The sequence below is a fragment of the Myxine glutinosa genome, chromosome 2 (genome assembly GCF_964187855.1).
Source record: "Myxine glutinosa chromosome 2, kmMyxGlut1.1, whole genome shotgun sequence".
Taxonomy (NCBI): Eukaryota; Metazoa; Chordata; class Myxini; order Myxiniformes; family Myxinidae; genus Myxine; species Myxine glutinosa.
The window spans coordinates 165,949,944-165,972,563 of record NC_136262.1 but is presented as its reverse complement, the minus strand read 5'-3'; the positions used below and the strand labels follow the sequence as shown (position 1 = coordinate 165,972,563).

Here is a 22,620-nt window from a genome sequence, read left to right as displayed (position 1 = left end):
CCCCACCCCCCCTCCTCTCCCTTCCCCCTCTCCCCCCATCCCCCTACCTCCTCCCCCCCATCCTCCTACCTCCCCCCCGAATCCCCCTACCCCCTCTCCTTGCCATGGCCCCTTCCAACCCCCCATTCCCCCCTCCTCCCCTTTCCCCCTCTCCCCATTGCCCCTTCCTCCCATTCCACCCCCTCCTCCTCCTCCCCACCCCCCCCATCTCCCTCCGCTCTCCTTTCCCCCTCTCCTCTCCTTTCCTCCTCCCCTCCCCTCTCCTCTCCTTTCCCCCTCCCCTCCCCTCTCCTTTCCCCTACCTCCAGAAGGTAAAAGCCAGTCCCGACCATTCTACAGTCAGAATTTAGATAGGCTGCCTTCTATGCTTCTATGGGGTGGTCGACCTGTTTAGTATCCTGAGATCTGGCAGTCTACACCCACACCAATACATTTTAAATCTGTGATATAACCTCTTCCGAGTTAGATCATCCCTCTATATTCTCACTCTTTTCTCAACTCGCTCTCTGAGCAGCTCTTTTCAGAGCTATTCCGAAATATGTAATTTGTATATGTATTAGAGATTGTGTGTGTGTGTGTGTGTGTGTGTGTGTGTGTGTGTGTGTGTGTGTGTGTGTGTGTGTGTGTGTGTGTGTGTGTGTGTGTGTGTGTGAGAGAGAGAGAGAGAGAGAGAGAGAGAGAGAGAGAGAGAGAGAGAGAGAGAGAGAAAGAGAGAGAAAGAGAAAGAGAGAGAGACTTTTTTTTTTTTTTTTGGACTTGTTAGTCCTTTTATTACAAAAATATAAAAGTAACAATATACACGTTTTACAATGAAATCAATAATGCCAACAAAAAGAAAAAGAAAAAGAAGAAGCACCCAATGATCATCAAATAAGAAACAATCAGTATCTCACAACAGTATTCTAAATTCGTTTTCTTTAACCTCACAAAACCCACCAACACACCAAGTATCAACAAAGTTTTGAAAATTTCCGGCCTCGTTGGAAAGGGTAAATTCCAGTTTCAATCTTGCTGAGACTAATGCATTCAAACACAACATGATATTGCAGTGCTCTATCGGTTTGCCAGATAGTTTGTCTTTTCTTGTCAAATAAACAGCAAGTTTCGCAGTTGCTATTAGGAAACTAAACAGTTTAGATGCAGGATTCTGTTTAGGAACAAAACCAAAGACGAAATTTCTCAAAGAAAAAGTAACATGCATTTCGTGTGCAATGTAATTCAACCGATGAAACAAAGGAAATAATCGGATACAGTCTATGAATGCATGAAACAAGTCCTCATTGACTGTACAGAAGGGACAACAAACAGATACAGGAGAAAAATGTCTAATAAACATGTTGGAGGGAACAATCCAGTGGGCCAAACGCCACTGGAGATCACCTGTTCTTTTGGATGTGGGCTCACTATACATGGCTTCCCAGATAGGTTCGGAGGGGGGTCCTCCGGGTAACAATCCTTTCCATCGGGTAACTCCATTTAACGAAGGGTTCCCATTTAACAGCTTGAGGCACATCTTGTAGATGCCCTTGCTGTCCATTGTCTGGAAAAGCTTTGACCCATCGCTAACAGGGGGCAAATCATTTTGAATGGGTTCAACAATCAATTTAGGCACTGTCGGCTCATTTAGATCTTCTTCTGTACCTCGAGTCCAAGTTAGGCCAAGTTGCCGTCCCACCTGAATCATTTTCCTCAAAATTTTGGCAATCATCCTATGGGACCAAATCCCTGTCAGGTCGGCGATTTCACTTACGGATTTCCAACCATACCCTGAGTCATGTCGGAGATGCCGCACCTTCACGATACCAGCTGCTATAAAGTGTTGGCAAAAATCTCGACTCTTTGGAATGTCGGGAAAGAGAGGGTTATAGAACAAAGGCTCGTGTGCCAGCATTTTCGTTACATATGTGTCCGCCTGACGACTCACAGAAAGGCTCTGCCAGGCATTTAAGAGGCTTTGGTAAAAAGCAGGGAGAACCGATATGTCGACATGCTGCAGGTTCATTTGAAAAAGTTCAAACCCGTACCCGAGCCTACCCGCTCGCTGCAGTACAAGGCGTGCAGGGAGCCGGCCTGGCAGATGTTCCATGTAGAGGAGACGTTGAATGGACCGCAGCCGGAAGGCCATTAGGCGGGCTTTGATGTCGACGAGGTTGTGGCCACCCTCAGCCGAGGGGCGACATATCACATCGGGTCGTAGCCAGTGGTAGCCTCCCCAGAAGAAGTCCACCAGTTTGCCCTGGAGTGCTTTGAGTAGGGCCTCCGGCGGTTGCAGGCAGATGAACCTATGCCACAACATTGTGGCAACTAAGTTGTTGATCACTAGCACACGGCCCTTGAAGGACAAATGAGGTAAAACCATTTTCCATCGGTTCAATCTTTCTCCCACTTGCTCAATTACCCCGCCCCAATTTCTCTGAGCATACTGTGGGGAACCAAGGAATATGCCCAAGTACTTAATTCCCTCACTTCCCCACAGCAACCCTGCGGGGAGGGATGGGGGCGGCTGTGGTACAGGCTGAAGAAGGTTGCGATAAAGGGAGGGTATCCATAACGTCTTGCTCTTGTTCCAATTGATTTTTAAAGAGGAGGCAGCGTGAAACTTTGATAGGCACTCAACAAGGATATCAATATCATCCTTATCTTTTACAAAGATGCAGACGTCATCCGCATAAGCACATAGGGTTAGTGGTGCACTCATGGGAGAAAGTGCTATTCCAGAAATCTTCTTTCTCAGTAGATTGAGAAGAGGCTCTAAAGAAAGAGCAAACAATAAACCAGAGACTGGGCACCCTTGCCGGACCCCTCTCCGAACCTTGATGGGGGGAGCCAGCACATTATTAATCTTAATTAAACTAAATACATCTGTGTATAGCAAGGAAATGCAGGAACGAAAGTTTGCTCCGAGGCCGCATGCCTGTAACACATGATGCATAAACTTATGGTCGATACTGTCAAATGCCTTTTCAAGATCAAGCGACATCATTCCAAAGTCTTCTTTAACACGGTTACCATCAATGAGATCTCTGATTAAAGAAATATTATCATGGATGGATCTTCCAGGAACACAGTAACTCTGTTCTGGCAGTACTAGATCACCAATAACCTTTTTTAGTCGATTAGCTAGTACTTTTGAAAAAAGCTTGTAGTCCGTGCACAGCAGGGAGATCGGTCGCCAGTTCACCAAAAGTCGGGGATCTTCAGTTTTCGGGAGCAAGCACACTACGGCTCTTCTTAGACTCAGCGGCATTATACCAGTCTGTATAGAAGTGTCCAAAACATTCAGCAACTCAGGGCCTAAAAGGTCCCAAAATGTCAGAAAGAATTCGGGAGGTAGACCGTCAATACCCGGAGCTTTCCCTGAATCCATGGCAGCAAGAGCACAGGTTAGCTCAAGGAGGGTGATTGGTAGGTCAAGCTCCAACCGTTGAGCCTCAGTTAGGGAGGGGAGGTGAGAGGTTAAATCCATCATTGTATCATTACAAACAGTCTGCTACTCAAAAAGTTTTGTAAAGAATTCAATAATGTTTAGTCTAACATCATCCTCATTGACAACAACGTTGCCTCTTGAGTCCAAAACAGAAGAGATTAGCCGTGATGGCTTGCTTAAGGATTCTAAATGAAAGAAAGACTTGTTTGGGGTGTCTGATATTTTTACATTCTGTATTCTAAGTCTAATTAATGTACCGGCTGCTTTCTCTTGAACTAACTCCCTTAAAAGAGCTTTCTTTACAAGCAATAACCGGTAATTGGCGTCATTGTTTTCATGAGCCAATTTACTCTCCAATTGTAGAATATCCAATTCCAACCGGGCCATTGTAATGTGCTTGTCGTTTGTGCTGTGTGATTGGAAACATTGACAAAAAACCCGAATTTGAGATTTCATGTTATCCCACCATATGCTGGATGAAGAAAAGGAAGATTTCTTTGCGACTAGACTTGCCCAGAAAACACGAAAGGCTTCTTTAAACACACTGTCTTCTAGAAGTCGAACATTAAACTTCCAATAAGCGCTCCTATTTGCGGGTTGAGGAAAGGAAAGGTTTAGGGTTACCATATGTCTGAAATGTCTGAAAACACGGAAGGAAAATGATTTGAAGAAACCGCAGTATTTTTAAAGGGTACGTTGATGTACCATCTGTCAAGCCTTGCCAAGGATACTCGACTATTGGCGCATCGACACCAGGTGTACTGGGATGTGTTTGGGTGGTGCAACCGCCAAACATCAACGAAGCCCATTGTGCTAAAAAAATTGGATAAGTGTACATGGGACTCAGGATGGGGTTCGACAGAGTTTCTGTCAACCGATGGGTCGAAGGTGCAATTGAAATCACCTCCGACACACACACAATGATCAAAATCAACCGATCTTAAGTGATTTATCATTGAGGTGAAGAAGGACTTACGCTCTACGCTATCACTTGGCGCATACACATTAAAAATGGTGTAATGGAAGTTATGGCTTACTAGTTTGAGAGAGCTAAGCCGACCATTTATTACCTCCTGAAAATGGCATGACTCACACACGAGGCCTGGCTTCAGCAAGAAGCCGATTCCAGCAGATGAAGCTGATAAATTGCTGAAATAGCATTGGCTCTTAAAAAGTTGATGCCAGTTATGTTCCACATTTGGTGTGATGTGAGTTTCTTGAAGTAAGATCACATCCACCTTTTTCCGTTGAAATATGTTTTTTACTTGAACCTGGCGGAGGTGGCTAGCACCACCACCGTTAATATTTAAGGTTGCAAGTTTTATAGTTTTCAGCCTGTATTGATGAAATCAGCCTGTGGCTGGGAACACTCTACACCTGCACGTGTGATGAATTTTCTTAACCTGTGGTATTGTGACTTATTCAGGTCAAATTGTTCAGGCGTTTTAATTATGGATTTTGCAGTGTGGATGAATGCAACCAAATCGTCAAAATAGTCTTTAATGACTATGTTACGCTGTCTGTACGTTTCGGCTAGAAACGACACGATGTGTTGGGGGGGTATCTGTGACTGAGATGCTGATGACTGTGACAGCTCAGTCACTTCCACCTCGTCCTCAGACTCTGACAGGTCTGATAATGTCCCACCTGGATCTTGGGCCTTACTTGCAGCTCTCACGAGCTCCTCTGGAGGCATCTCCTGAGATTTCGTTGGGTACTCTGGTACACACTCACGAGCAGACTGGTGCTTACTTTCTTTATGTGTGCTTTGGCAAATGGCTGCAGATCTCTGCGTAGCCGGGGTTACGATTTCTGTTTGTAAGACAGAGCAATTTGTTTGGTCACCAGTCCGCTCAGCTACTGGAGGGGGGACCGGTAGGGCTTCACGTTCAGGCTCAAAAATGGCCGCATTGTTCGGATCAATGTCGGCTTTATTCTCAGAGCTTGGGAAATCAGTAACATCCTCTTTTCCACTTTGGCGTTCGATATTTTCGTTTGCTGTAAACGTTTTGCCCTCTTTTGCAGAGACAGTGTCTCTGCCCAAGACAGCCTTCTTTATCGCACCATCGGGGCTATTTGTTAGTGGAGTGGTGCTTTCCATTTTTTGGTCAGTATGACAAGTTCTTCATTCATGGGTTCGCCAGCAGTACTAGCATCACCAAGTGCCATCTCACTGGGTTTGGGTAGCACCGGGGCGTCGGGAAGCACGGTCGGGGCGTCGGGAAGCACAGTCGTGGCGTCGGGAAGCACAGTCGGGGCTTCGGGAAGCACGGTTGGGGCTTCGGGTAGCACGGTTGGGGCTTCAGGTAGCACGGTTGGGGCTTCGGGAAGCGTAGTCGGGACATCAGGAAGCACAGTTGGGGCGTCGGGAAGCACGGTCGGGGCTTCAGGTAGCACGGTTTGAGCGCCAGGAAGCACGGTTTGAGCATCGGGGACCACGGTTTGAGCGTCGGGGAGCACGGTTTGAGCGTCGGGGAGCACGGTTTGAGCGTCGGGGAGCACGGTTTGAGCGTCGGGGAGCACGGTTTGAGCGTCGGGGAGCACGGTTTGAGCGTCGGGGAGCACGGTTTGAGCGTCGGGGAGCATGGTCGGGGCGTGAGGAAGCACGGTCGCGGCGTGAGGAAGCACGGTCGAGGCGTGAGGAAGCACGGCCGAGGCGTGAGGAAGCACGGCCGAGGCGTGAGGAAGCACGGTCGAGGCGAGAGGAAGCACGGTCGAGGCGTGAGGAAGCACGGTCGGGGCGTTTTCTTTTTTACAGCCCACATTGGTGTGTCCCAATTTGCCGCACTTCGTACAAGATGCTTTGGGACAAAACCTTTTAACGTGTCCGAAGGCTCCACAGAGGAAGCACGTTAAGGTGCCTGACGAAGCGTACATTTGATATTGACGATCATTTACCGAAATTTTAAACGAGATGTTTAGTCCTGTATCGTCGCCGCGATCAGGAAGCACCATGAATACTTGTCTCCGGAAACTCATAACATGTTTCACTCGTTCATCCCGACATCCCAGGGGAATCATCGAGATTCGGGAAACAACAGTTCCATACCGTGTCAGAACAGCCATTAATTTATCATCTGTGATAAACGGAGCGACATTTGAAATAATAACTTTAATCGCCGGTGTGTCCATCGGGGAAACCATGACGAACTGCCCACCTTTCAATGACAGACCGGTACTAACAACATCATGCACGAACTTCTCGTCCGACACGAAAACAACAAACTTTTGGTTCATCCGCGACGCGGCGCGGACATTTCCATCGCCGATAGCATTCCCTACAGCTAGGATAATGTCCTCGGTCGGAACACCTTCGGGAGGGACACACACGAAAGCATGCTTCCTTGTTAGGGTTTCAAACCCTTCCTGCCGTGCACGAACACTCGCCATAACGGCGATGTCTCACCTTTCCACCTTGACCAGGCGGAAAGGACACAAAATAAATAAATAAAGTCGAAATGAAATAATAAATAATAAAGTTCTCACGACGCGAGTAAGGTAAACAGCACCGACGGAGCAGGTAAACTGAACCGAACGGGTCTGCTCTCACCTTTGGGCTCTTCTCTCACTCTCTCTGTCTCAAGGGAGGGAAAGAGGGACAGGTGGTAAAGAAGGACACGACAAGGCGCGATGGGAAAGGAAGGAATGGGGGGGAGGGGGGGGGAAACAACACAACACAAGCACGGAGCTACAGCACACGAACACGAGTGCACGCCATCTTGCCACGCCCAACACACGAACGGCCAGCAGGGGGCGAGAGAGAGAGAGAGAGAGAGAGGGGGAAAGAGGGGGAAAGAGGGGCCGGGGGTAGGGGGGCTAATCTATTTTTGGTGGGATTAATATATGATCGGCAACATGCAGCAAAGTTTAGATTAATAATTTAAATATGAAAATTAAACAAACACAAATATATACCCACACACGATAAACAAGGTCAAACAACTGCAGAAATACAAAGATAACTCTTAACATTGTATTGTACATGTACATGTATAAGCAGGGAGGTGAGAGTTCGAGTCTCGCTCTCGCCTCCCTGAAATTAAAATGAGGCTGAAATAAGCAGCACGTGTACCTGTCTAGTTCATTCCTTCTTTGTCATGGTTCTAAATGTCTGTGACTGTTAAATCACAACCAGCTCTGTGATTTTCTTCTTTATCATATGGCTCTTAGTTGTCATAAATCTTCTATTTTGTCATCTTCACATAATTTGTTCATTATCAACATGGAAAAGACCATTCCCATCTCTCATACATAGAGAACATAATGGAATACACGGTTCAATGCACAAGCGCCATACGGCGGCTCCGCACTGAATGGACTCAAAATGGCGTCAAATCGTTAGTTGTCGCTACTCTCTATAAAGGGACTCTAGGCTTCAATCCCCTCCCCCTTTCGCCACAACCCCTCAACCACTTCCTCCTACCCACAACCCACAACTCCTTTTTGCGTAGTTTTGATAGTACGTTGACACATGGGCCAATAGTAGATTCTGTTGGTCCGATACCTGGGATGCGTATCTTTGTGAATAAATTGTGTAAATAAATGCTTTATGTCCTTTGTCCTCCTTCCCCATTTACTTATGAAATACGCACATGAAATCTCTTTGTCTCTGAGTGATTCGAGTTGCCCTGATCGCAAACGGTTTTAGTTATTAATTGTGCCTTGAAGGATATATTGGGTTCGAGAGGATTAGCATCCACCCAGTGTCTGGTGCAGTGACCGCTTGGGCTCAAACCGGCATTTGGGTGGCGGGACTGCCAGCACGTCACATTGCCGGCTCAGACGTTCCACCGAAGCATGGTAGCACCTGTCTCGGTGGCTTGCTCTATCATTAAAAGTAAATAATGATGGAGGTTTTCTTTCACAATGTCGCGAGATTCCCCGAATTTCTTTTTCTGGTTCCTGGTTGAGTTTTTATTGATTGACCACTCCCCAAAAAATAATAACCCAGGTTTGAAGCAAGAACATGTTCACTAGTTCCTTTGTGCATATATAATACATCGTGGTTATACATATTATTTATATATTATATTCAGCCTGAATATATTCATCATATGTATATTTATCCTGAATTATTATATATATATTCATCCTGAATGGAGAAGGTGGATCAGACTCGGCAACGGTTGCTCGAGTGAGATGTGCATGGAAGAAGTTTCGGGAATTGAGTGGCGTGCTGATAAGGAGGAGAGTGTCGCTGAAGCTGAAGGGAAAGGTGTATGCTGCATGTGTGAGAAGTGTTATGATTTATGGGAGCGAGACATGGGTCATGAACGTAGAGCAGCACGAAGGCTGGAAAGGGTGGAAATGCGAATGGTTCGATGGATGTGCGGAGTATCGTTGAGAGAGAGGAAGACAAATGATGAATTGCGAAAGATGATGGGAATAGAGCCTGTGATTGATGCTGTGAAGAGGAACAGGTTGAGATGGTTTGGTCATGTGTTGAGGAAGGATGAAAGTGACTGGTTGAGAAGAGTGATGGAAGTTAATGTAGAAGGAAGTAGAGGACGGGGAAGACCGAGAAAGACTTGGCTAAAGATGGTGGAAGAAGAAATGCGGGCAAGGGGGTTAACAAGGAGAGATGCAGAAAAAGGGCAAAATGGAGAAGATTGTCATGGGGACCGCAAGGCTAACCCCCGCTCTTGCAGGGAAAATGGCCTTAAATGCCTGTTGTTGTTGTTGTTGTTGTTGTTGTTTGTTGTGGTTATATAGCTTGGATAGATTGCAATTGCACTTACCAGAAGCCTGAAACATTGGGCCTATACCTTCACAAGCCACGTGAGACTCCAACTTTTTGACATTTGATGACCCTTAATTTTAACAGCAAATATTTCTTAACAGCAAAGATATCGCGGCATATTTCATAACAAGAAACAAAAAAATTCTGCAGCAATCGAGGCAGCGGTTTGTTGCCTTATACACTGCCTGGGTTCAATTTTTTTTCGTCTGATTGGAAAAAAAAAAAAAAATCCCGTATGTTTGGATTAATTTGAAGCAACTTTTACTAAATTTTTTTTTTCTCTCTGAGGTGAAGTAGTCAAGCAAGGTAGCAGCACGTACTAATTTTTAAGTTTTTGGTATAACTTGGCCAGGGTTAGAAACACCGACCTCCCAGACTCAGGGTGATGGCTCCAACCATTACTCCACTGAATCTGGTATTTAGAATCAGTTACTAATCAACAAAATGTAAGAAAACTACTCATTTAATTACCTCTCATGTTAGTTCTGAGATTGAACAATTTTGAAGCACTTCTGAACTACTATATTTATTTTCACACTTTGTCACCATGCTTTGAAATACTCCATTTTGGTCATGTAAAATTACAAGTTTCTATCCTTTTTGTTACCTTATCCAGATCACCTGCATTGAGAACCTGACTCATTTGACTCAGCTTCGGGTGTTGAACCTGTCTTGGAATCAGATATGTCATGTGGAGAACCTCCACGGCCTCGACGCACTGAACGAACTCAACCTGCGTAGGAATGTCATCATTAAAGTGGTAAGTATCCGTCTCGGGATATTTTTCCATAATTTGCTGTTTGTTTGGGGTGTTATATTTTTATTTGCCTATGAAGCTGACATTATTTATGGCATTGCTCTGCTTTCATTGATTCCGTTCAATTCATGTGTGTTGGAGTAAGTGCACCAACATGCCATGGCATTGCCCCCATGAATTTCCTTGCCAATATTGGGATGCTTTGAACAACATTGGAGAGCCAATCTTGATGATATTTGTCAGTGGGTGTATGTACAGTGCATTCAGAAAGTATTGAGGCCCCTCCACTTTTTTCACATTTTGTTATGTTGCAGCCTTCTGCTGAAATCGTTTAAATTCATTTTTTCCTCATCAATCTACACTCAATACCCCATAATGACAAAGAGAAAACAGGATTTTAGAAAGTTTTGCAAATTTATTTAAAATAAAAAACTGAAATATCACATTTACATAAGTATTCAGACCCTTTGCTATGACACTTGAAATTTAGCTCAGGTGCCTCCCATTTCTCTTGATCATCTTTGAGATGTTTCTACACCTTGATTGGAGTCCACCTGTGGTAAGTTCAATTGATTGGACATGATTTGGAAAGGCACACACCTGTCTATATAAGGTCTCACAGCTGACAATGCATATCAGAGCAAAAACCAAGCCATGAGGTCGAAGGAACTGCCTGCAGAGCTCAGAGACAGGATTGTGTCGAGGCAAAGATCTGGGGAAGCCTACAAAAAAATCTCTGCTGCATTGAAGGTTCCCAAGACCACAGAGGCCTCCATAATTCTAAAAGGGAAGAAGTTTGGAACAACCAGGACTCTTCCTGGAGCTGGCCGCCCGGCCAAACTCAGCAATCGGGGGAGAAGGGCCTTGGTAAGAGAGGTGACCAAGAACCCGATGGTCACTCTGGGTGAGCTCCGGAGATCCTGTGTGGAGATGGGAGAAACTTCCAGAAGGACAACCATCACTGCAACAGTCCATCGATCTGGGGTTCATGGCAGAGTAGCTAGATGGAAGCCTCTCCTCAGTGAAAGACACTTTCAAGGCTTGTGTAAGAGCTAACATTAATCACAAAAAAAGAAACGGACACATAAAACATATAATAAAGGGAGCGGGAGACAAGATGGGGAGAGAGAGGGAAGCACACAGGTACAACAGTAGAGAACAGGGACATCGGGAGATCTGTGGGAGGGAGAGGGCTTGAGGGGAGGAGGCATGGGGATGTGGGGGTGGGAGAGGTATAAAACACATGCCTTTCACCAAAATCGAATCAATTAGTCCTTGTCACACACCCAACCTCTCCATCGAGTTTCGTCCAAATCCGGCTACATTTTTTTGGGATGTCTTGCTATACAGTATATTGTTTTTGGCCCTATCACCCAATGGTGAAGAATCACTTGAAAAATTATAGTATCTGGATCCGAAACTTCTCCAAAATCTAATTTCGTCCTTGTTACATACACAACCTCTCTGCCAAATTTCGTCCGAATCCGTCCACAATTCTTTGAGATATCTTGTTCACAAACAGACAGACAAACAAACAGACAGGGGTGAAAACATAACCGCCATCCACCTTCGGTGGCGGAGGGTAAAATTCCACTTTGACAAAATGGGGTATTATGTGTAGATCAGTGAGAAAAATCTCAATTCAATCCATTTTTAATTCAGGCTGTAACATAACAAAATGTGAAAAAAGTCAAGGGTTGTGAATACTTTCTGAAGGCACTGAATGTTTGTGGATTATGAATGGTGGAACAGAGCGGGTATAACTCTAAAACTAAATAGGTAAGAAGGGTTAGAACTGACTTTGCGTTCCACAGCCTCCTCAATTTAATGAGTAAGATAATCAGAGAATGAATGTTTTAGTATTAAAGCCTGATGTTTAGATGACTTCAGCAGGAACCAGGGGCCCAGTGTCCAGGAGAGGGGGCTGTGCAACATTTGTGTTTGGGGAGTGTGGGGGAGCAGGGGACAGGGCCAGAGATATAATTAAGGCTTTAGCACCATTCACCTTCACGTTAAGGAAATAGTGTTCTTTCTCTGTATTAATGTCAATACTGGAGGGATGGTATTGTCCAAATTTAGTGGTTAGATAGGTTAAGGATGTTTCATCCAGTGTTCCCCCTTATTCGAGATTGGTCCAGGTCCGGGCCATGTTAAAAGTGTCATGGCAACTTTGCTAAAGCCCTATGGGCCTGTCTGAGCAGGTGGCCTGTGATTGATTGCATCCTCATAATACATCGGGACTCCATTGGCTCAGTGAGTGGTCAAGATGGCGGTTGTGGAATCTGGCCATTGGATCTCAGCGATGTGGAGATGGTTGGGGCAAGGATAGCTAATAAAAGCACGAGACCGTTGTTCACTCTCCCTCTCTCCTTGGTCACTCTTGTGGCTAGCTAGCTCTTTGGTGACACCCTGGCATGGCATCCCTCTCGCTGTTGTGACCCTCTTGCCCACTCTGGCTGTGCCCTTCCTACTGCATGAACTCGATGTTCTGGATGCTCCTGATCTGTGTGCTGGGAGAAGGCCTTGAGCTGTGGGGCAGCTGTTCCCAGTTTGGTCTCCCTGTGGGTCTATATCTTGAAAATTCCGTTCTAGTTGCTGTGTGGGTGAACATTGAGTGAACGTGCCACCATTAGTTGAGCAGTTCTCTGTTCTCTTAAGTATGGTGTTTATTTATTTATTGTCTGTCTTTCTTTGTCTGAGATTCTATTTTATGTCGTCTTGTCTAAATAAATGATTCCTATTACATAAAATCACACGTCTGCCTACATTCATATTGTGCCACGCTTGCAAAACCATTTTGGTCTGTTGGGCCTTTTCCTCGACGACTATAACCGGCGCCTTAAGCCACGTTCCCATAGAGCCTGCATTGGTATACGATGGGCTACGATGGCCCAAATCTACGATGGCCCATGATGGGTAGACAATAAAATATTATGCTATTGCAATCATATGACGACGCACGTCGTTGTACGACCATCGTACGATGACGTGCGTTATCGTATGATATAGCTTCCGATATAGCTCGATAAAGTCGCACGACGTCGCGCGAACATCTTGCGATAGGCCCACGATTGTCTCACGTGGTCGTACGACGTCGTGAGTCATCACAGGATGGTATATAATTCAGTTCAATTCCACTTTCAGTTCAGTACACAACTATTTGAAGATAAATGAATATGGCTCCAAAAGGTGGCAAGGGCAAGCACAAGCGGAGGCAGCCGGCACCTGTTGTGGAGGCGCAGTAGGTAGCTCCATGCGCAGGTAGCCCTTGAAATCTCCGTGAGACTCCCGCTCCAACTCAGTCATCAGCTGATGATACGTGCCGAACATCTCTCGCCTGGCTATCCAGGGCCGCACCCAAAACTGTCTTCTTCTTCTTTGACCTTGATGCCTCCTCAGCAGAACAGCTATAGCGATCATGTCAACGTCAACGTCATCTTGCTCTTGACGCCTCCTCAGCCTCTGGTGTGGAATCAACGCCATGATGATCACTCTGAACAAGTCGGCATGAACTGATGATGATGAAGTGATGGCTGGGGTTTATATACCCCCAAAGTAGCTACGAGGACGCACGAGGACGCAGGATGATCCTGCGCCCTCGTAGGATTGTCGTACATTGTCGTACGATATCGTACAACGTCGTACAATGTCGTACGATATCGTACGTGTCTGGCATTTACTTGTGGACAGGTGAAAGTTATCTACGTGGTCGTACGATTGTCTCACGTGGTTGTACGACAGTCGTACGACGGTCGTACGATGGTCGTACGATGGTCTATGACGTTGACCATCGTAGACCATCTTTTGAACATTTCAAAAGATGATTTTCCAACCTACAATGGCCACAAAATCGTACGTCAACGCAGGATGGGCTCCACGATGCTCCACGATCCCACCATCGTAGACCATCGTATACCAACGCAGGCTCTATGGGATCATGGCCTTACAGGTTGTCAAAGGTGGACTGATAGAACCTCTCGCTGTCAGCCCATGATCATTAGTGTATTGTTCGGCCATTCACTCTACCTGTGGGCCATGGCGCGCATAGAAAGGCCTGCTTAGTAGGTATTAACCCGAACACTGGCGAGTTGTGTACCTGACACTTGGTCTCAGGTTTTACACACGCACACACACACACTTATATGTTTTGGCTGTCATGGTATTACCACAACTAGCAACGGTACCCCCCCTATGGGCGGGGCTTCAATTGGGAGGCCCAAATGAAAAGCAAAATATCAGAAATTGAAGACTTTTTTTATATGAAACGATTTATATAAACATCCGTTAAATCATATCACACGCAAATCATCAAAATCTAAAGTGTTTGTAGAATTTCAATAAAAGCCACATCACTGTTCCTATCGGTAAATATTATTCCATCGTGTTTGGAAAAACTGGAAAATTGCAAAAATTGGAAATTGGAAAAAATGGAAAATTGGGAAAACAATATAGCCTATTTTACTCCAGGGGGTCCCAGGATTACCCACCCAAAATATCGTTGCGATCGGTTCAGCCGTTTTTTCGGTACCTGGGAGCAGACGGACAGACAGACAGACATTTGGTGACTTATAGTAAGATATTCCAAGTAGATTTCTATGAGGCGCTTTGATACTGCGGTAGAGCAGGTTGAAATAATCTTGTTGAAACCCCACGAAAAGTGACCTACATGTTTGGTTGTTTTCCCGTGAAGTTATCATCTGCTTGACATGATCATACGTCTGAGTCTTTCCCTTAATCTGAAGTGCAGGATGACATTGACACGCACAAAGGCATACCTTTAAATGGTGAATTACTAGGGGTGGAAAACATTGCATGCATGAGAAAACTTCGTAAACACGCAATTTCAATCTTGATTCTCAACATAACATTGCTCCAGCGCCCCTGGGCTTGGCTTGCACCTGTCGTAAATGTTGTTTTTTAAACTCGACATTTCTTGTCGTGTGTCACCGAGCAAGATTATTTATTGGATGTTTTGGATTTTTCAGCATCAAAAGCTGGCTTCAGCAGATACCACAAGCAAGGGCAACCACTCAAGCTTCAACATAGTATCACAATTACAAAGGGGGCAAGGGGAAGGGGGGTTGCCCCAAGGGATGACTCATTGGTTTTTATTTCTAGCACACTGAGTAAGAGTGCAATGGCTTGCTTGCCTCCAAAAAGGCATTGTCTAAGCTCTAATGGTACTGTTGGCATTGGAGCTTAAAACATGACCTAGGAGGATAAGTATCCTTATTGGAATAAATGTGACCCTGTGTAACTCTTCCAACATTGCATTCCACAGACAAGTGCGTGCAAAAGTTGCTTATGGGTCTATTTCATCACTCATGTTCATCCAAACTGAGGCCTGTTATTCTCACAGCACCAATTGTGCTGCTTGAGTTCAAAAGGTTTTGTGGAAATAAAGGTGTTTGTGTGCGTGTGTGTGTGTGTGTGTGTGTGATCATGTGCGTGCGTGCATGTGTTTGCGTGTGCGCATGTTTGCGTGTGTGCGTGTTTGCGTGTGTGCATGCGTGTGTGCGCGTGTTTGCGTGTTTGCATGTGTGCGCGTGTTTGCGTGTGTGTGTTTGCGTGCATGTGTGTGCGTGTTTGTGTGTGTGCGTGCGTGCGTGTGTGCGTGTGTTTGCGTGTGTGCGCGTGTTTGCGTGTATGCGTGTGTGCATGCGCGTGTTTGCGTGCGCATGTGTGCGTGATCGTGGCATGCATTCACGCCTGTCACCTTACATGTGTTATACCGTTGTTGTTATTATGCTGCTTTGCAGGAACAGAGTATTTTGAGGCCAGTGAACATGCTTGCACATGTATTGAAATGTAGCTTTGATATTCCCTTGTGAAAAGATTTTTTTCGGGCATAATGTTAATTGGCCTTTATCGGGTTTACCCTTTTGATATATATCAAGGAGGTTAATTGCAAGAAGCTTTAATTTCTTACCCAACTATATATTATTGAAGGGATTTTATTACAAAATCAAGGCACCAGCACAGATTCTACACTTATTAAGATAACATAAGAGGGATTATTTGTGTTTTTTAGAGGAAAAGAGTCTTGATTTTGACATCACAACCTCTTACCCCAAACCTCCAAAACAAAGCAATGTCTTTAGTGGAGTAACTTTTCATAGAGCATCTAGAACAGGTTTGATCTTATCTGAATCTGCTAAATATATAACCTGAGATCTTTCATTTTAAAAGCTATCTCATTGAATAATTAAATTTCCTTCCTCTCTCACATTATTTGTATTTAAGGGGAAAATAATTCATATGGAACTAAAGTAATTTGTGGCCATTATAGTCCTTGAGCCAGACCAAAAGTAATGCTCCGGCGGGGGGAGTAATTCTCATTATGATTTTCCATTAGACCAATGTCTCAAGTGTCAGAAAAGGTGTGATGGACATCTGAGAACGGTAGCTTAGTGCCCGGATGGACGCCATCTTTGAAACCACCCAGCTCGAAAATGCCCATTTGGTGGGGTACATTGTTGCACGTGTATCTGGACTTCTATACTAGCTATCGATGTGCGGTTGACGACTAAATATACGTCCGATGTGTACCGTCTAAATAAAAAATAATATGAAGCATTTTGTTTTAGATTAATTATTATAAAAATCAATTATCGAAAAAAAATCATATATTTTTCAATATTTTATTATTAGACTTGTACTTTTTTTAGTGAAACAACACTGGTATGATTTTCCAAATTATGCATTGTGCTACACCGTTTATCTGTCTATAAAAATAACTCAAAAACTAAAACATATCATCCATCACGAGTTTACAACAAATAAATGTAAAGAGGCATAAAATGACTTAGGCCGCCGCTGGCATTATCTATTCTGACGATAACGCAAGTTAGGAATGTCGTACGGAGAGGATTTTAACACCATACGATATCTAATAAGCAGGCGGAAATTGTTACATAGGAAATCTGCACTTTGGTGGCCATCTTGGATTTCAAAATGGCCGCCAATTATATTAATTATTCATTACTAGAGTTTGGAAAGACGTATGGAGCTGATTTTAACACCATACGATGTATATTCCTAATAAGCAAGCGGAGGTATCATTGAACATGTCATGTTTTAGTCAAATAACACCGGTATGATCTTCCAAATTATACATTTTGCTAAACCGTTTATCTGTCTATAAAGATTTTCAGGCAATTTGGCCTGCATTATAATAGAGAACAACATATGCTATACAATATACAGTGCACACAAAGTTAATCATCAGAGTCGCCATCAGAGTCATTGGCATCCTGAGCCACGATAGCATCATCCTGCACCATGTTGGAGCATCCCTGCAGCTTACACACAACAGTGCACTTCAACCCATTCAGTATGCAGGAGCAATCTGACGGTCGACACGTCCTTCTGCATGTGCATGAGATGAGATTCAAGACGACATCTGGAGCTGGTAGACCCGCCATCCATCGGATTGTGAGCGAACCGCCATCATCGAGTTCCCAACCATGTCCTGCTGATGGTGTTGGGACGTCTGGTAGGTTTTCAAGGCTGCGTCGCCAGATAGCCGCCTGATAGTTGGCCCTAAGCGTATGCTGCATCAAGGAGTCTTCACAAGGCGGCAATTGTCCAGATTCGATCTGGCCCTTCTTTGCACAGAACATGTGATAACGGAGCGAATTAACACCGACGATCTTCGTGTTCTTGGCGTACAGCTGACACGTGAAGGCCTGAATGCTATTGAAGACGTCTGTTGGTACATTCCACGAAGATCCCAGATCTGTGAATGCTTGAAGATACAGCTCATTCGCTTGCACAAGCTTCAAAGCCTTTATCTTTCCTTGGCTAGCCAGAGCACTCACAGTGTCACACCCGCTCCATGCATGAAGCCCTGGCAATGCACTGCAAACTCCAGACCCCAATACCGCAGCCAACAACCGCAGCTACATCCCGAAGGCCTGCATCTCCAAACATTTTCCCAATGCTCGACATGAAGTTACAGATGGTATGGAAGTTCCCCATCATGAGCACGATTCTTCCATATCGATCGACATCTTTCCATGCTATTTCGGTCGCCTTAGCAAATAGTGCCTGGTCTAGCACCACCGGTATACGCTCAAGCTGAAGTGATGACATGATGTTCAGAGCTTCTCTGAGGATTTCTTGCACTGTTGCCATATCTGTGGCAGGCGCGTTTATAGTCGGCAGGTAGCCAACTACATCTTCCGTCACCTGAACACGATCTCTAGTCATGATGTTGAAACCAGTCCACGAACTGATTGTCTGGTCGCATGGTTCCAGCATGCGAGTCATAATCCATACGTGATTTCGGCGCTGCGCAAGGGATGTTGCGCCTGCAAGAGTGTCAGAAAGATCTGCAGGCTTGATTGCAGGTGGGCCCTCTCGTTTCCCACCGCTGTATATTGGAACTAAATCGCTGGATGACGGGATAGATCGCTTCTTATCTGCTTTGGATACTGCCGATGGAGGTTGGGGCGGCAAACACGACTGCGACTTCGGTTGGACGATGATACCGTTGACGCGATGCGATGTTCCGCCACCACTCAGCGATTCCTCTAGCCTGTCGATGTTATCGAATGCTAATACAGTCGGGACCGAAGGGTGCACATGTGACGGAAGTGGTACTGTATCTTTCTCCACACTTGCTAATTTGTCTATGCATAGCGCTGTCTCGATTTCTTCCAGAACTGTGTACGAACATCCGTGCCCGAGTCGATTCAATATTCTGATGACCTCTGTATTACCGGTGAGCGTTTTCATGACCCACGGAAGTAGGACATGCTTCGATGTTCTGATGGTACCCCGGTGTACAGCATTGATGATATCTTGAGCCATCGACCATACCAGTGTGTCGGCACGCGCAGAGCTACCCCCACTCCCACAAATCAAAGTATGCAGAAATACACGAAGAGAATCTGGTATCTTCACGTAATCTGAAGTGAGTTCTGCTGGCTGAGGCGGCCAACGTTCATTGTAATGAGCATCTTTGATCTGGTGTCGCAGTGAAGTAGCTGCACGCACAATGTTACTTTCACCGTCCGTTCGTTCAAATGCTTTCACTTCTGCTTTCAGGTTTACGCACTCTGCAGCAATCTCTCGCTTTGTCAGATTATCGGGCATCAAGTATACACGGTGTTTCACATTGAAGAAGATGAGCGATTCTCCAAACTCTCTTTGTAATGTGCGCTGCAGATTCTTCTTGATGGAGTCACGAACATCAACTGAAAATGTATCTGAAGACAGGATATCTGTTGCAACATCAACTATTGGAACAATCCTCGGGTTCAAGAACAAGTCAGTGCGAATGAAATTGAATATACATCGTATCATTTCTTTTTTCTCGATATTATCTTCAATGTCAGTTTCTACTTGAGGTTTTTGGGGCCGTGTGTAGTTTCTATAGCAGGAGAAGTGGTAGTGAGCCTCAGCTGCAACCATATCTCGTGTAGTCAATGCCAAAACTCTCTCATCATTGCGAGCTGTCGCAGCTTCTCTTATTGTCTTATCTGCTCGAAGTTCAACAGCCAAGACAACTGTTTCACGGGTACGACTGCCTTTTATGAATTTTGAAGCACGCTGGCAAAAAATGCATTTGTCATCGTAGACCGTTGAAGTTGATCCTGTCTCTTCCCGTGATGATCGCCGTCGCACCGCATCGCCAGTATCAACTGAAGAACTTCTAGCTGCATTGGTCAAAGTAGCTAGGTGGTTTTTGTGAGTGAAGTCTGATCTACAAGCCCTATGGTATAATATTGGAATATTAGGAAGTTCAACTGCGCCTTCTTGGACTAGCTTTAGAATTGGATAAAAGTTTCTAACTGCGGCTGCGTCACACAATGTCTTCCAAGAACTGTTGCCCGCTGCCTTGCTTAGTTCAGAGAGTGGCGACTTCTTGCTGCACAGGATGCACGTTCCGGACTCAGGTTCAATCTTCGCCCGTTTCGCCTCGACACCGGCCATCTCAGCTGAAAGAACAAAAAGACTGACGTTAGATTACTCCGATATCCGAAAAGCTCGCCAGCTTACATAGACATACTCATCCAAGTCAGTGAACATGTTAGATGGCGCCACAATACAACTCTATAATAGAGTTGTATGTGGCGCCATCTAACATGTTCACTTTTAGTTCTTAAGCCACCCCCCCCCCCCCCCCCCCCTCAGAAATTAATCAGGTCACCGCAACAAATCTCAGACTGAGATATAGAATATAGAATATAGATATAGAATAGACTGACGTCACTTTCGGCACTGGGTTCTGTGGGTTGATTATCGGCGGGAAATTCCAACTGACATAGTTTCGGTTTGTGGAAAGTGCATGCCTTTTCATATATTTTTTGTGTAAACTCGTGGTGGATGATATGTTTTAGTTTTTGAGTTATTTTTATAGACAGATAAACGGTGTAGCACAATGCATAATTTGGAAAATCATACCAGTGTTGTTTCACTAAAAAAAGTACAAGTCTAATAATAAAATATTGAAAAATATATGATTTTTTTTCGATAATTGATTTTTATAATAATTAATCTAAAACAAAATGCTTCATATTATTTTTTATTTAGACGGTACACATCGGACGTATATTTAGTCGTCAACCGCACATCGATAGCTAGTATATAAGTCCAGATACACGTGCAACAATGTACCCCACCAAATGGGCATTTTCGAGCTGGGTGGTTTCAAAGATGGCGTCCATCCGGGCACTAAGCTACCGTTCTCAGATGTCCATCACACCTTTTCTGACACTTGAGACATTGGTCTAATGGAAAATCATAATGAGAATTACTCCCCCCGCCGGAGCATTCACTTCAAAATATGGCCGGTTGGCTCAAGGACTATTATAAAGTAGACTTTTTCTTTCATTTTTGTGGGGGGTATCTTGGAAAAGGATGGCCTATAGGTACGCACACTCGCCTCTAAGCTATCTAGCCTTGGTTCAAATCCCAACCCAGGTATAAACTGTCATTCTGGTGTTTCACAGGCAGGGTGATTCATCAGTTCATCAATGTGTGTTTGCGCGTTCTGTTGTTTACTTCAACAAGTTGTCTCTTCAATTCATATCAATCGATCAGTAAATAATCAATATATTCAATAAAAAAATTAATCAATTGTTTGCAATTGCAATTTGCAACAAATAAATAAATAAATAAATAATAAATACATTTTTATAAAAATAATTACTAAATAAATAAATAAATTTAATAAATAAATATTTTGCAATTGTAAAGCAATTGAGTAAAGTCCATATACAACAACACACAACATGCATTTTAAGGCCATTTTCCCTGCTAGAGTGGGGGTTAGCCTGTCCCCATGACAATCTTCTCCATTTTGCCCTATTTTCTGCATCTCTCCTTGTTAACCCCCTTGCCCGCATTTCTTCTTCCACCATCTTTAGCCAAGTCTTTCTCGGTCTTCCCTGTCCTCTACTTCCTTCTACATTCATTTCCATCACACTTCTCAACCAGTCACTTTCATCCTTCCTCAACACATGACCAAACCATCTCAACCTGTTCCTCTTCACAGCATCAATCAAAGGCTCTATTCCCATCATCTTTCGCAATTCATCATTTGTCTTCTTCTCTCTCAACGATACTCCACACATCCACCGAACCATTCACATTTCCACCCTTTCCAGCCTTCGTTGCTGCTCTACATTCATGACCCATGTCTCGCTCCCATAAATCATAACACTTCTCACACATGCAGCATACACCTTTACCTTCAGCTTCAACGACACTCCCCTCCTCATCAGCATGCCACTCAGTTCCCGAAACTTCTTCCATGCACATCTCACTCCAGCAACCGTTGCCGAGTCTGATCCACCTTCTCCATTCAGCATGTCTCCGAGGTAGCAAAATGTTTTCACACCTTCCAGCTTCACGCCGTCTCCAAGATCCAACTCAACATTTCCTCCATCTGCAGCTCCCTCTGTGCACACCTTACATTTGAATGCAGCTGCCACACTGGTTAATGACCCTCTCAGACCACTACATTTTTGATGAACCCACTCGGCGCACATTGTACATTGAATGGAGTTCACTCCGACACCCTTCCTGCACACAGCACATGGCCACTTCCCAGTTCTTTCCACCTCACCACATGCTTTACCACTTGCCATCATCTTCGTCTTTCCTATATTCACCTTCAGACCTTTTGTCTCCATACATTCCTGCCACTTGTTCATCTTTTCCCTCAGTCCATCCATACTTTCCGCAATCAACACCAGATCATCTGCATACAACAACACCCACGGTAAACCCTCCTTTACATTCCGATCCAGCACCTCCATCACTGCTACAAATAGTAGTGGACTTAGTACTGACCCCCGATGCACTCCCACCTTCACCTCAAACTCACCACTGTTCCCGTCCTTCGTCCTTACAGCTGTGCGCGCTCTTTTGTACATTGCCATCACTACTCTGATCAACCATTCCTCCACTCCTAACTTCCTCAATGCCCATGTCAATACTTTGCGTGGAACCCTATCGAATGCTTTCTCCAGATCAACAAACCCAAAAAACAACTTCTTCCACTTCTCCATGTACTTCTCCTGCAACTGCCTCACAATAAAGAGCGCGTCTGTCGTTCCTCTTCCTGGCATAAATCCAAACTGCATTTCGTCGATCTTCACCTTCTTCCTTATCCTCCTCTCCAACACCCTTTCCAATACCTTCATTCCATGCTCCAATAACTTTATCGCTTGATACGAGCCACAC

General features: G+C 44.7%; 1 protein-coding gene across 2 annotated transcripts in view; it reads left to right on the top strand.

Annotated features, from left to right (window-relative positions):
• LRRC49 (leucine rich repeat containing 49) overlaps window positions 1-22,620 on the top strand; it is a 328,874-nt gene that overhangs the window by 128,555 nt on the left and 177,699 nt on the right. For both annotated transcript variants that reach the window (XM_068106816.2, XM_068106815.2), the window contains exon 7: window positions 9,784-9,927. In XM_068106816.2, the coding sequence (XP_067962917.2) occupies window positions 9,784-9,927 (144 nt within the window). The remainder of the gene's footprint in view (window positions 1-9,783; window positions 9,928-22,620) is intronic.